General features: G+C 41.2%; 1 protein-coding gene across 2 annotated transcripts in view; it reads right to left on the bottom strand.

Moving 5' to 3' along the window:
* Positions 1–16,005, bottom strand: part of KCNAB1 (potassium voltage-gated channel subfamily A regulatory beta subunit 1) — a 207,413-nt gene extending 191,408 nt beyond the window's left edge. The window contains exons 1-2 of one of the 2 annotated variants that reach the window (XM_060767649.2): positions 15,948–16,005; positions 15,598–15,846 (exon numbers count right to left, since the gene is read on the bottom strand). In XM_060767649.2, the coding sequence (XP_060623632.1) occupies positions 15,598–15,833 (236 nt within the window). In that variant the 5' untranslated portion in view covers positions 15,834–15,846; positions 15,948–16,005. Of the gene's footprint in view, positions 1–15,597; positions 15,887–15,947 lie in introns of those variants that run through there. The other variant, XM_060767648.2, reaches the window with a different exon arrangement.
* Between the last annotated feature and the right edge of the window lie 245 nt (positions 16,006–16,250).

Genomic DNA, 16,250 nt, shown 5'->3' with positions numbered 1-16,250 from the left:
GATCCCTGTGGATATGGGGGTCATACTGTAGATATTTAAATATTTTATCCTGACCTATATCTAAAAATATTAGGGCAGGGAACAAGCAATCGGGAAACACTGAAAATTTCATAAACTAGAGATAGGAGTCATGGAACCCACTGTATGTTGACTGCAACTCCCGGCATTTTTCCCTATTGGCAATGGTAGCTAAAAGTAGTAGAAGTTGCAACCCAGCAACATCTAAAGGGTTACATAATTTCTAGCAATTGCTGCAATTTGGTAGCCCTGACTAGACTAGACCTAGCAAATAAACAGAGCCTAAATGAAAACTGATTTACCAATCTCCTGTTGATTAAAGGGGAGTCTACTATACTTGGCACTAACAATTAGATTTAATCCTTTCTTCCATGTCTATCTAATTAAAATAACAATGAGGTAGCAGATAAAACTGCAGTAGCAGAGGAACTCTTAGTTAAAGCACATACACTAAATTTCACCAAATGCAGTCTAGAATAAATAACTCCATAAAACTCCTCCTGACACTCTTGAATACACCTTTGGACCCTGTAGGGCCCAAAAGGAAGCTTACAGCATACACAAGAAATGAAATCTACGGCAAAACCCATGCAATCAATAAAATCATAATAAGGCAATATAAAACACTTAAGAATCAGAACCAAGCGATGAGTCATAAAGATAGAAGCATGGAGCTATACATCGTCAACTTCCTTAAACCTTTCCTCTCATGTCTTTTAGAGATAATTCAGTTCAGCCAGGTTACTCCAAGCATTTTTATCCCACAAGCTCACTTTGGTATTGGAACTTAGCTTAGGGAATCAATCCATTAAGTATCAGACTGTGGAATCACTAAAGATGCCTGCAAACAGTATTACTGTTTGAAACAGCTATATCTTCCATCATAAGCAGAAAGTGTAGATCCTATTTAAAACTCAAGTGTTGTATCCAATCTTCAGAGTTGTCAGAGCTGCATAAACCAGCAGGTAATAAGCTCGTATTTATTGAAATACTAAAACACTGATGGCTGGTTAATTTCCATGACTATAGGGCAGGTGGCTCCCATGTTTGTGTGTGGAGAGCTCAAATCCACTGGTCACAACCCTCTGCAGTGAGAAAGTTCCTCCTAATGATTACCTGGAATACCTTAGGAAGATGGGTATGTTTAGCCTGGAGTAGAGAAAGTTAAGAGGTGACATGGTAACCATACTTGATTATCTGAAGTGATGTCATATCGAGAAATTGAGAAGCTTGTTTTCTGCTGCTCCAGAGACTAGGAAATAAAGTAATGGATTCAAAATGGAATGCCAGTGGGCAGAAAGAGATTTAAAGATGGGTTTAAAGCTAACCTTAAAAAATGTGGAATAGACACTAAGAACTGGGAAGATCTGGCCCTTGAGCATTGCAACTGGAGATCAACTATCACCAATGATTGCCATGGATTTTGAGGAGGCATGAATAAAGGACAAAAGGGAGAAAAATGCCAAAAGGAAAACATGTCAAGCAAGTCCTTTCATTACCACCTAGAATCATAGAATCATAGAATCAAAGAGTTGGAAGAGACCTCATGGGCCATCCAGTCCAACCCCCTGCCAAGAAGCAGGAATATTGCATTCAAATCACCCCTGACAGATGGACATCCAGCCTCTGCTTAAAAGCTTCCAAAGAAGGAGCCTCCACCACACTCCGGGGCAGAGAGTTCCACTGCTGAACGGCTCTCACAGTCAGGAAGTTCTTCCTAATGTTCAGATGGAATCTCCTCTCTTGTAGTTTGAAGCCATTGTTCCGCGTCCTAGTCTCCAAGGAAGCAGAAAACAAGCTTGCTCCCTCCTCCCTGTGGCTTCCTCTCACATATTTATACATGGCTATCATGTCTCCTCTCAGCCTTCTCTTCTTCCTGCCATCTGGAAATCTCTGTCCCCATTGTGAAAGACCATGCAGATCCAGAATAGTGACCTCATCAGAAGGGACCCAAATTGGTGGCATATGGCGGTGCATTTTCTCTTTTGCGATGGAGCCCACCGGCTGCCATCTCCTGATGTCAAACTACTTCTGGTGGGGCTCTATCACAAAAAGGAAGAGCATATTCTGATAGTCCAGCCTCTGTTTCATAAGTGAATGTAACATTACATTCATCATTGCATATAGTGAGAGCCAACTTAGTGTGTTGTAGTGGAACTTTATATATCCAGGCAGGCCTGTAGCCAGGATTTTGATTCGGGGGGGGGGGGGGGGGTCTGAGTGAGAGAGGATCTCAGCCTGACCTATGTCACTGAGACAAACGAGAGCCATGTATAATACCTGTAATGGAAGAGAGCTATGATACAAAAGCAACAACTACATAAAACAATCAACTGAGAACTGGTACATTGCTGTATAAAATTAATATAAACCAGGAAAAAAGCAACAACCATACAATGACATTTTATCAAAAGCCGCTCTTATTCCTTTTCATTTTATTTTATTACACACTGAGTCTGTTTCCTTGGCAGCAATTACATTTTGTATTGGCATAATATGGTGCAGGGTAGGAGGGCTGGAGAAAAAAAAGCACATTTCTACAGTTTCTCACTCTTTCTGGCAACACATTCTGAAGTATGGGATAACAGTCCCTCTTTGGGAAAAACACTTCCCACTTTAACATTGATTTCTGTTGGATTTCTTGTTTCTCTTCCATCACTACACACAACACAATCTCCCCATTCTGCCTTTGTGGTTACTTGAATGACAGGCTCTTTTTAGATTGCCCTATCATTACTATATTGTCCTCCTTTTCTTCTTCTTTGGGTTGGATCCAGAATCTAATACTACCCATTTTTCAGGGATCAATACTCATTCCAATTTCTCAACTTTTGTCTAGCATGTACAAAGATGACCTGCATATCATCCACAAAAAACAAAACAAAACACCAGGCCTTCTCAGTGGTGGCCCCTCGGCTGTGGCACTCCCTCCCCAGTGATATCAGAGCAGCTCCCTCCTTCCTGGCCTTCATAAGGAAAGAGAGAACCCGACTCTGAGGTCAAGCCTTTGGAGATTAACTACAGTGCAATAAAAGCTGTGGAATTATGTGCAATGACTTTTGTAACGTCCCCAGATTGCAATTGTGGATGGTGTGATTTTTAATAGTGATTGTAATGTTTTACATGATTTTAATGTGCCTTTAATTTTAATGTTAAATCTTTAAATTAATGTATTTTAATTGTTTGTTGTTCAAAGGCATTAAATAGTTGCCATATATAAAGCCGGGGCAGAGAAAGGCAGGATACAAATAGAGTAAATAAGTAATGTATTGTCGAAAGCTTTGATGGCCGGAATCACTGGGTTGTTGTAGGCTTTTCAGGCTATGTGGCCATGTTCTAGAAGCATTCTCTGCTGACGTTTCTCCTGCATTTATGACCGGCATCCTCATAGATTTAACAAATTTAATAGATTTTATAGATTTAAAATGGGATATATTTGATCAGACAACATCAGAGTGATTAAGATGTTGAGGTTATTAATGCAGAAAGCCAGAAAGGCTAGGAGAACTGCAGCAATTTGCTTTTGCAAAAAATCTATTGGGAAATACCAGATTTCTTTCCCTCTATTTCTCTCTCTCTCTGCTGAATTACACCAGTTGAACTAAACTGAAGACAAAGGAGAGGGATGTCAAGAAGAGAAACTGGGACATTTTAAAAGCAGCAGGCAAAAGCAGTATGACAGAAGATGAATCAGGATTGTTCCAGGCAAATACAACCACTCCCCAAGTTACGAACAAGATAGGTTTGGTAGGTTTGATCTTAAGTTGAATTTGTTTGTAAATAAAAACAAGTATGTGTATGTGTGTGTGTGAGAGAGAGGGCACTTTGGATAGCATAGGGAAGGGTTAACATCCTTGTGGTGCTTGTTTTGCTGTCTGTGGCCCTGTTCAGAAGATTTCACCTTACTTTCTGTCCCTGTGATCATTGGATTTTGGAAAAAAATGGCTTACTGTGGAAACAAGGCTCAGTCATAGACCTTCAGTGGAGACACCTCTTCCCTGTGAGAACTCTTCCAGGAGTGAATTTACCTTCCTAGGAGTAGATTTCTCTCACTGCTGTTTGTAACTGTGAGTTGTTTATAAGTCAGGTGTTTGTAATTCAGGGACTACCTTTACAAGTGAAGCACATAGAACTGCAATGGGAAGAAAGAGGCAGGGAAAATCTTCCATCAGCCTAATCACATACACCTGCATCAAGGCCATACCTGTATTTGAAACTCAGACTGGGATGGGAAACTGAATGCTTAGCTTTGTCAAAATCAATAGATTTTTTTTTTGTGGAAACTATATTTAGGATGAGAGCGACCCATATGACACAATCTGTTAAGTGTAGACCCAGCGGTGAAAGTGGGGCTTTGCCCTTAGCAAGGAGCACAGATTGCATTTTGTTGGGTTCGAAAAGGTCACAACTTTATTGGCTCCAGCTTTATAGTCTTTGCCCACAGCATGGACATCTTGCCTGCTAATTGATAGAAATCCATTTATTACCCACCTGGCAGTCAATGGAAACTGACTCACTCATTCCACCTGCCAGTTGGTGTGAAAGCAATTGGGGCAAGAATCTATTTTGAGATTCCCTTGGCATCTGAGACTGAGGCAGGACCATCTACCTGTGATTGTTATGAGCTGGTTGCCTACAACTCCCGGGACCATTATGGGGAATGTTTATGGTATGTATGATAGACACACTGGCCATATCTATTGACAAACAATCATCTATACAAACCCTCCAAAATTTAGGGAGGGATGGTAGGGATAATGATCAATTTAGGGCAAATTGCTCTTATTCATCAGGCATCAGGAGCATCAACTCAACCCGAGTCTCACCTCCTCACAGTCAAAAAGTTTGATTCTGATAGCTGAGCCTTGGTAAGCTAGAACTTGGCATCTGTCTTCACTTTGCTCACTGCCATGATGCACAAAATGGCACTTTCATTTTTATAACATCTACCATCTGGGAGAAAATTTGCAATATTAATACAGATTTTTTTGTCATTAAATACATTAAGACCCCTGAATCCAAGTCCCAGCATACCATAGAGTTGCATTGGACAACCTAGAAATTCCTCCAAAGGTGTCTTCACTATTTAGATCCTCCAATGCAATATATTGTATAATAGCTTCCAGGGGAGGTATGCTATAGAATCACAAGGAGAATCAAGGAGATTCCTAGAGAGGCATCTTCTCCTCTGAACACAAATAAGTAAAATGGCAGGTATGGGTTCTGCAATTATGCGGATCCTTGTATTCTGTGACAAAGGCAACTGCGGAGTAACTACTGCATCAGACCTGGTTGCTGTGTCATTATTGGGCAGAAATGCTTACGCCAGAAAATAAAAACACTGTACTAATTAACAATCCCTTTAGAGCTGTGTTTTTATGAAAAGAAATAATTGGATATTTACTACTTAATGCCCTACTGTTTGGTCACAGTGTGGGTGCCTAAGAAATGTATTGTTTTAATAAAGCAACTATCAATTACAAAGAAATCTGTCCCTCGTAAAGTTCTGATAGCTGACCAAGGCACAACCTTTTGTTCAATTAGTCTAATTAGTGAGGAGAACAAAAGCAGTGGTGTGGATTCTGGGGTGGCAATGGGGAGTTAGGAAAGATTTACAGTTCTGAAATGACATTGTGAAGCATATATTTCTCCTAAGAGGCTTAAAATTAGAAGGAAAGTACCTGCTGAGTCATTTTCAACCTACAGAATCAATGTTGAAAAAGCAAAGGCACACAATGTTAGCAGCTGCATAGGAAAGGAACATTTGTCTTTCACTCCCAATGTGTTTCAAACATTTTATTTCCCCAGATAAATTATTTTTCACAGCAAGCTGTGGTTTGAGTGTTGGGTCATGATTCTGGATCTCATCAGATGCAGGGTCCCCCTCATTTCTACACACTTTTGAAACAGTTTACATTTGGAGTTCCACAGAGCCCACCATATGACGCAAAATCACTTCTGTCAGTTGGATGTGAGACTCTGTTTGTGAACTGTTTCAAACCTGTGTAAAAACAGAGGATCATGAAGTCAGGGAGCAATTGTCTTAAGAGCTCCATATTCACACAAAAACGGCTGAAGGTGCTTAATTTAATATGTGATGGGATCTGTCAGATTTGCCTATGTTAAATCACTTTAGTGGTGATTACTTCTGTCAGTCAGTCATAGGAATGTGTTTGTGAACTGTTTCAAATGTGTCTAGAAACAGAGGATCATGAAGTCAGGGAGCAATTGTCTTAAGAGCTCCATATTCACACAAAGATGGCTGAAGGTGCTTAATTTAATGTGTGATGGTATCTGTCAGATTTGCCTGTGATATATCACTTTAGTGATGTTGAAGAGTGGGCCTCCAAATGAGTGGTCTCCAAATGAGCATTGATGCTCCTTTTCTCACTAGTAATTATCTTGCATAATTCTTTTATGTTAATTCTTTTTATTTCATTTTTTCATCAGGAATTTTGATATATCACCACTAAGCTGTTGCCATATTTTCCCCATTTTTACACCAAGGCTTTGGTCTTCTGCAATTTCAATGTTTCCCCTTTTATAATTAAAAAAAAGTGGAACGGGTGGGGACTACACTTTCCCATGTGAGAGCTCATAATGTGGAGGATTACTGTAGAAATGGACAAAAGTACATTGCATGTGGTGGTATTACCCCTTTTCATTATAAATACAATGGAACAAAACATTATGATAAGAAGACAACCCCCCCCCCTTACCACCCCACATGGGATGAAGTCCTCTGTGATCTGACTGTCTTCTCATGCTAGTGAGATGGATTTCAATGCACGGTCACCGGAAGTGGCTGTGTGTCATGGGAAGATTTCAGTGGGACTCCATTATGGTCATAAAATTAGGGTGGGATAAGGTCATATGCTCAGCCAACCATAGATGTTATAATAACCTCACTTTAACTGGTAGCTCTGGAGAACTGTGTTGCAATATTCAAACCATCTCTAACCCTTCATCTTTCTTTCAGCCACTAATCCATCAAACAGAATGTGATTAGATAATCAAGTAATTTGATGATGTCTCATGGGCTCCCTTAATCTTTAAATCTTTCAAAAGTAGATCAGCTAAGATTGATCTTGCAAAGAGAAACATGTTTTGGAAAAGATTATAATTCTGTGTAGGAGAGAGAGAGAGAGAGAGAAAGTCATTTCTGCAAGGCATGTGTGGATTATTCTTGCTTCTCCCACAGCGGTTGACTGTAATGATTGTGGAATTCAATGACCTTGCCAACACCCATTGTTGGAATATTTCATCAAGGTCTTGTTTCCAGGTCCAAGCAAGTTCTAATTATGATTTCTGAGGTCAAAACCTATTTTAGTATCTGCTTTGGAATCCTAATTCTTATATTTATAGTGATCAGAAGGTACTATCTGCCATCTGTTCATGAGCATAGCTTCACCCGAGAGATAAAGTGGATAATCTACCTTACATAGTGAGAAAAGAGAATTCCAGATCTTTCACTTTTGATTAATCTGGATTCCACAGCAATGGAAAGATCAAAGCATTCCTTGGTCATAGCCAAGGTTATATTTACTAAGAGGGATGTCTCCATCCCCTGTGTCTTTTTTATGGATAGTAAAATGTCAACATGAGAAGAGAAATCCTTACATGCTTGCTGCAAACATGCTCTTTTCATTAATGAAGTTACATTTTATTGTTGAACAAAATGTGTAATAAATTTTGCCTGGACAACAGCTCTAGAATTCCCCAGCCAGTCCACCTGAAGCGGATTATAACCAAACATATAACCTTTCCACATTTTTGTGTCAGAGTATTTGATAGCATAGATATGTAGACTTAGGGCTTGTTGCATCTTCTCATTCTAGACCAGGGGTCCTCACACTGGCAGCCATTCACAGTAGGCTTATTCTGGACTAGACAATCTCTTGTTGAAGAAAATTTCCTTTTTAGTGGTTCCTGGCTCATTTTCCTCCTGCTTCTTTCCTATACCTGCATTTTGTCATCTAAAGACAATTCCCTGGTCAATTTTTATTTAGTGTTATTCTGCTATAGGAATACAGCTACTGGTTTTTGCTTCTCAAATAGGCTTTCAAGATAGCTGGGGTTTGTTTCATATACTTTTATGCATCTTGATGTTTAATAGCAGACCCAGTGTTATATCGTGGTTACATTATTGGATCGGAATTTAGAGTTTCGGGTACAAATTATCACAGAGGCATGGAGTCAGCCAATAGGTTACTAACTTTGGTACTGTTCCACTATCCGGGCAGAGGCCACAAGGAGGCACTAAATAGAGAAGGATAGTCTATTTTATAGGGGGACGTGGAGTTTGAAGGAGTAAAACTATTTCCCCACACTTTCTTGCTATTCCGCCCACCCATGTCACTGTCATGGAAACAACCCTCGTTTATGATGTGGAAGAAGAGGAGGAGGGACCAACCAGTGAAAACAGGATAAATTGTTTTCCTGCTTCAAACCCTCCCCCCCCCCCCCCCCGTAAAATGGACTATTCTTCGCTGTCTAGCACCCCCTTGTGGATTCCACCTGGATAATGGAACAGTCCTCCAACTTCAACAATTTATAGCCAAAATTCTCTTGGTGTCATCTACCTATGGAAGTTCCTATACATGCGTGATTGTATTTAGTTCGTGTTTGTGTAATCAAAGTTCCACAAGTGTAGCCATTTCACATGGTCCTAATCCCATTGTTAATTTTAGCTTGGGTAGCAGGTTAGAGTGATAAACTCTTGGATGAGATCTTATGGTCAGAGATGCTGAAAGAGCAGTTGTAAACTATTTCAATGAGGAAGAACTAGGTAGATGTTCAAAGAACTTTCAGACTCACTGATGTCTGATATATTTAGAGGGGGGGAGGGAGAGGGAGCGATGTGTATACACACAAACATATATGAATGATCTGGAAGAAGGGGAAAACCACTGACTGAGAATATACATGAATAAACAGGGAAAATTCAGGTAATCCAAAGTTCATAATGAACTCAGACTTGCTAGAGAGCTTAAAAATAAGTAAAAAGTGGGGTATTTTTTACTATGTTCAGAGGAAGAGGAAAAACAAAGAAATGGTAAAGCCACTATGTGGAGAAAGTGAAATGCTAATAAGGTACAGAGAGAAGGTCGAATTGTTCAATACTTTATTTGCCTTCCTCTTTTCCCTAAAGGAAAACAGTGCTCTGGCTGGTGAAAATAGAATAAATCATGCAGTAAGGAGGCTACAGCCCATAATAAGAGGTAGTAAAAAGGAATACCTACTACTGTGAATTAATTCAAGCCTTCAGGGTCAGTTGAACTACATCCAAGAGCACTAAAAGACCTTGCAGATGGAATCTCACAGCCACTGTCCGTAGTCTTTGAGAATTCATGGAGAACATGATTCCTCCCAAGCTGGAGGAGGGCGTATTGTTCTCAGTCTTAAAAAAAAAAAGTTGGGGGAAAGCAACTCCAAACAACTACTGACAAGTTAACTTGATGTCAATAGTAGGAAAAGTTCTTAGACATGTCATTAAACAGCCAGTTTGTATACACTTGGGAAAAATGTGATTACTAAAAGCCAGCATGGGTTTCTCAAAAACATGTCATGCCAAACTAATAATATATTTTCTTTTGATAGAGTTGCAAACCTGATAGGGTTTTTTTTTTTTTTTTGGTCGTGTCAGGAGCATCCTGAGAAACTGCAAGTTGCTTCTGGTGTGAGAGAATTGGCCGTCTGCAAGGACGTTGCCCAGGGGACGCCCTGATGATTTGATGTTTTATCATCCTTGTGGGAGGCTTCCCTGCATGAGGAGCTGGAGCTGATAGAGGGAGCTCATCCGCCTCTCCCCGGATTCGAACCTGCAACCTGTCGGTCTTCAGTCCTGCTGGCACAAGGGTTTAACCCACTGCGCCACCGGGGGCTTCTGATAGGTAAGGGGATTGATATGATATCTTGATTTCGGCAAAGCTATAGATAAAGACCCCCATGATATTCTTGCAGGAAAGCTGGTGAACAATAATCTAGAGACAATACTACTGTTAGGTGGATTTATAATTGGTTGATTCACCAAAGTCCTCACAATGGTAGCTCATAATTCCAGAGAGAAACGACTAGTGAAGCGCCTCTGGGTTCTGTCTTGGGTCTGGTGTTGTTCAACAATTCTGTAAATGATTTAGACCACTGCTTCTTAAACAGAATATCAGGACCCTATATGGGACCCTCTTTGCTCAAAATTAGGATTCGGGGGGGGGGGGGGATCTTAATGCCATCTAGTGGAAGTTTTACACATTTACATGAATCTGTTGTACAGCATTTACAGTGGAATCTGCAGGAGATACTTCAGCTGTACTTCATAAAAAGGAAAATCAGCCTGTTTAGTAGGCTTTGCAAATGCTAACTTTTAACAAGTAAATGTTTGATTTTTATACCTATTTGATATATCTATATACCCGGAGTCATGCAAAAAGGCCCAAGTGGAAAGGTTTAAGAAGTTCTGGTTTAGACAATCGAAAGACAAGCTTGTTAAATGTATAGGGGACACAAATTAGAGGTGATTGCAAATATCACAAAAAATAGGATCAGAATTCAAAATTACCATAACAGATTGGAAAGTTGGGCCAAAGCTAACAAAATGAATTTCCTCAGGGATGAATATAAGGTACTATATCAAGGCAGAAAAAAATGTAATGCACAAATAAGTGGTGGATGACATCTGTCTTGGAAGCAGTACATGTGAAAAAGTTCTCTTGGGTTTAGTAGACCAGAAGCGAAACAGTCTGTAGCATGATGCAGCAGCCAAGTAATTCAAGGCTAATCAACAGAAGCATAGTGTCCAGGCTGAGGGAAGTAGTAGCTCCACTCTATGCTATTTTGGTCAGATCTCACCTGGAAAATTGCGTCCAGTTCTAGGGACTACAATTTACAGTTACTGCAGTTTCTGAAGATGTAAGGAGAGCACCTGTTTGTCTGATTTTAATGGATTCATTTCAATTTGTGCAACCCAAGAACATTGACGAGATCCTTGGAGAGGCGAGAGTGATCAGATGCATCATGGACCCCTGCCCATCCTGGTTGATAAAGGAAGCCAGAGGGGATTGTGGAGTGGGTAAAATTGGTGGTTAATGCCTCCCTTCAAGAAGGCAAAATTCCAGTGAGCTTATAAGAAGCTGTGATAAAACCACTGTTGAAAAAATCACTGGACCCCACTGATTTGATAAACCTTTGACCAGTTTCCAGTTTCCTCTTTTTGGGCAAAGTCTTGGAATGTGTGGTTGCCTCGCAGCTCCAGGGGTTCTTGGACAAAATTGACGATCTGGATCTGTCACAGTCTGGTTTCAGACCAGGTCACGGAACTGAGACAACCATGGTCGCCTTAGCGGATGATCTCCGTAGAGAGCTTAACAGGGGGAGTGTGTTCTGGTACGGCCGTACCAGGAGTTCCAGCTTACCTTGCTATTTGTTGATTGTTGCATGCATTTTAAAGTTCTATGCATTTGCAATTAGATGGCTTTCCTTACTTTGCAGTTATTGGGTCAATGACCTGTCAATTATCATTAGGTTCCCTAGTTACACCCCCTTTCTGGGTTTTGGTGAGAATTAGGAGCCATTTTGGCTCAGTCCACACAGAGAAGCCTTCCTTACAGGACTTAAACCAGGGCCTCCTGTAAAAGGCTTCATCATTTACAGCTTGGCTGGGGAGAAACAGCCCTATAGCTTGGCTGGGGAGGAAAGGCCCCATAGCTTGGCCAGGGATATACAGCCTCAGCACAGCTTTTGCTGGGGATGTTACAGTTTGCTGAGGAACTTACAGGGATCCAGTCCCACAGCGCTTCAGCCAGCCATCACTGCGAAGTGAACATCTTCCTCCTCCTGGAAGTTCTGCAAAGTCTCTGTTCGGTAAGGGCCCTTCGCGGCAACCATAAAGCAGATTGGACTGGGTGTAGGGGCCCCACACCAACAGAAGAGAAGATAGATAGCCCAGGTAGAGGTCGGGGATTTTCCCAACACTGAAGGAACAGTTGCCTGCCTTTCGGGGCAAGATTGAGAAAGCCAATAGTTTATTAAGAAAACTTTGAAGCTAATCATTGAAGATTTGTTATTTGTTCAGTAATAAAGATTTTGTTGCATCTTTAAAAACTTTGGAGCCCATCTTTTCAGGAAAATCCCAAAAAACCTCTCTCTGAGGCAACCCCGGCATCCCATTGGGCTAACAGAATTTAAGTCCTGTTTATAGTCTTGTATAGGATCCCAGCGTGCGACAGCACAGAGTGTGTCCCTGTTGGTTCTTCTGGACATCTCAGTGGCCTTTGATACTGTGGACCATGGTATCCTTCTGTGTCATCTCACAGAGATGGGTCTTGGAGGTTCTGTTCTGCACTGGTTCCTGTCCTTCCTTGTGGACCGTATCCAGAAAATGTTATTGGGGGACACCTACTCAGCCCCATTGTCCTGTGGAGTTCTGCAGGGCTCGATATTGTTCCCCATGTTGTTTACCATCTACATGAAGCCATTGGGTGAGATCATCCGGAATTTTGGAGCCTAATGCCATCTGTACGCAGATGACATCCAACGCTATTACTCCTTTCCACCGGATGCTAAGGAGGCTGCCCAAGTCTTGAACCGGTGCCTGGCCGCTGTAACGGTCTGAATGAGGTGAGCAAATCGAAGTTGAATCCAGACAAGACAGAGGTATTCCTGGTCAGTCGTAAGACTGAGTGAGTTTAGGGTTACAGCCTGTGCTGGATGGGGTTACACGCCCCTTGAAGGTGCAGGTTCGCAGTTTGGGAGTCCTCCAGGACTAAGCACTGAGCCTGGAATCTCAGGTTGCGGCAGTAGCCAAGGGGGCTTTCACACAGTTAAAACTTGTGCGCCAGCTGCACCTGTACCTTGAGAAGTCAGACTGGGCCATGGTGGTCCACGCTCTCGTTACATCCAGGATAGACTACTGCAAGGCGCTCTTTGTGGGTTTGCCTTTGAAGACTGTTCAGAAGCTTAAAATAGTCCAATGAGAGGCAGTCAGGTTACTAACTGGGGTGGCATACAGAGAGCATACAACTCCCATGTTACGTCAGCTCCACTGGTTGCCGGTTTGCTACCAAGCACAATTCAAAGTGCTGGCTTTGGCCCACAAAGCCCTAAACGGCCCCAGTCCAATTTACCTGTCCAAACACATCTTCCTCTATAAACCATCTCAGAGATTAACTTCCTCCAGGGAGGCTCTGTTCTCTGTCCCACCACTGTCACAGGCGCAATTGGCAGGGACAATCGCCTTCTCAGTGATTGCCCCTCAGCTATGGAACTCCCTTCCTAGTGGATTTAGATCAGCCCCCTCCCTCCTGTCCTTCGGAAGGATGTTAAAAACTTGGCTGTGGACCAAGCTTTTGGGACAGTGCAAGAAAGCCGCAATAGGAATCCTTACCATGCCAACTAGATTTGATGCAGATGATTGAGACAGTTTAAGCTGTGGAGTTCAATGTTGAGACAAACATTTTTAATGCTTATGTATGCATATAATTTATGTCCCGGTATCGAATGTTTGCCGTTTGTATGTTGAGCTCCGCCCTGAGTCCCCTCCAAGGTGACAAGGGTAGAATATAAATGCAATAAATAAATAAATAAATTCAAGAAGGATATAAGCATGCTAGAAGATATCCAGAGAAGAGTACCCAAGATGATTAAGGAATTGGGGGTATTTGGATTGAAAAGGAGAAGACAGAGATGATAAGATTTGTTGTTATTGGTTGTTGAGTTGGCTTTGACTTACTACAAACCTATGAATGAGTGGCCTCCAAGTCACCCTGGATGAATCTATATTGCAGAATTAATGCAGCTTGACACTACCTTAACTGCCATGAATTTTGGGATTTGTAATTTGGCGAGACACCCTCACTTTTGGACAAGGAAGGCCAAAGGACTCATAAAACTACAACTTCCATGATTTCATAGCACTGAGTCATGACAGTTAAAGTAATGTTAAACTGCACTAATTATACAGTGTAGATGACTCCCCCCTCCCTTGGTTATCAATACTCCTGCTCAGATCTTGCAAACTCTTGACCATGGCTTCCTTAATTGAAAAAAAATCCACTGGTTGTACCATCATCCATTTTTCCTACTGCTTTCCCCTTTATTAAGCATTGTCATCTTTTCCAACCATGATGCCCAAAGTCTTGTTGACTTTTGGTGGGTGGATGAGGGGGCCCACCAATAGGAGTGCAATTATGGCAAACTGGTGTGGCTTTAAGCATTTTCTCAGGCCTGTGTGGAGAATATGGTTTTGGCTACTGGAGATCTATGGCCAATCCTGATGCACAGTGTATATATCCCCCTTTACATACATACAAACCTACATACACACACACCATTATGGACAGGGCACTGCAGGAAGGACATTTATAGCAGCTAGAGCTGTCCAAGAAAAAATAGGATAGGATTCCTGTATCTTTAATAAAAGAGGGAATTACATCAGGTGCTGCTTGTTACTTGGTTTCATGACAAGCAACATCTGCTGAAATCCTCTCTGCTACCCAACTGTTTTAAATGACAGCAGTCTTCTCTAGTTTTCAGTCTGGCAACCATAGGCATGGCTTTGTCCATGTACTTGATTACAGTGGTGTAGAAATTGATTTCATAACAGTTACCTAGATGTTTTTGTAAACATTACCAATCTTTCTCTCTATTACAGCTGTAACAAACTGATGTCTTAAACATTTGACCCTCCACCTCAATTTTTACTAGTTCAAATACTTATCTGATTTATCTGCTACAAAGCCATAGGTCAAGCTGGCCAAAGCATTTGTGTAGTACAGTTCTTTGCCTTCTCTTCAGTATAAAAACATAAAATATATTTTGAAATAGTATCCTTACTATATATATATATATATATATATATATATATATTCCATCTTTCTTTTGATATAGGGGCTCAATGTGGCTAAAGCAGCTACCTCTTGTATTGTGTGAGGATGGAGAGATTTTAATGGGCAGGAAATTCAGCAGCACTTCGTCTTCCAGATGTTTTGGACTTCAACTCCCAGAATCCCCCAGCAAGCACAACAATAGTTGTGAGACTGGCAGTACAGAAAGTGTGGAGGGCTACAATTCCCCTCGACTTTTGGTGGAGCATATGAAAAATCCTGACTGTATGTTGCCCTCCCATTTTAAAAACAACTGGGAAGGAAGACATCTGGTTTGTGATGTCACAGATGAGGCAAATCCTGTAAGCCGATATTTTTGGATTGTACCCTTGATATATTAGAATATCCATCTGACACAGCCATCCTAAAAACCTACTCAGATATAGATCTCCTTGTGTTCGGTGACACTTACTCAAAGGTAAATTTGCATAGGATTGTAGCTTCTATAATCAGAGTAAACAAGTAGCTGCACTCCCAACCACACCGAGAAAATAATGGTTCTTATGTCACATTAACCAATAAAACTAATAAGTAATACAGGACTCATTAACTAGCTGCTTGTGATGCCAGACAAAACTAAATATTTTTCATACAAAGACATTAAAGAATATCTGCAGAACATAACAATGATTCATTTGTGGATTCAAAAGTCACTGTTTCCGATATTTTTGCTCACAAAGGGCATATTTAAAGTGCTTACCTGTGCGGCATGCCAGTCACATAGGCTACAGTGTATTCATGGGATAATTCATACGATGTAAGATACCAGTTCATTTCCATTTCACGCAAAAGGAGCAGCCTTTGGGCCTTTCGCTGCATCTGAACTAAGGCAGTGCATCTCCTCTCTTTTTCGGTGGAAAGCTGCAGAAGGGTTGGTGTCTTCCTTAACTCTGGAGCTTTGGTCCTCACTGTCCCACTTGTGCGGGTGGCAATCATTGCGGTGCTTTACCTGTAAAAAAAAAAAAAAAGCAAACACTATTGAAGTCTCTGGCCCAAAGTCATCTAAACTGATTTCTTTCAGCTGGTACTTTTATCCCTCTACAACCTTACTCTGGTCACAAAGCTGTAATCAGATACACGTCTACAGGGCTTAGAGTAGAAAGCAGAGCTGAAATCTTTCCATAGGCACATCTGGTAGCTGTTTTCTACCTTTTGATGTGCTTGATTGTCGCTGTGCTTTTTTATTTTTAAAAATAAAAGGATTTTTTGGAACCTCTGACAAAGCTACGCAGAGAAGGATGTGACTTTTCTGTGTCGAGATGAAAGAAAGCATTTCGAACATGCTCACAGGGACTTGACTAGTTTTTCGCAGCTGTGGTGTAGAAAGTTGATTCTGGGACAGGTGAGACTGCA

The sequence above is a fragment of the Anolis sagrei genome, chromosome 3 (genome assembly GCF_037176765.1).
Source record: "Anolis sagrei isolate rAnoSag1 chromosome 3, rAnoSag1.mat, whole genome shotgun sequence".
Lineage (NCBI taxonomy): Eukaryota > Metazoa > Chordata > Lepidosauria > Squamata > Dactyloidae > Anolis > Anolis sagrei.
Note: the sequence above shows the minus strand (reverse complement) of the source record. Positions and strands in the feature narration are given on the sequence as shown.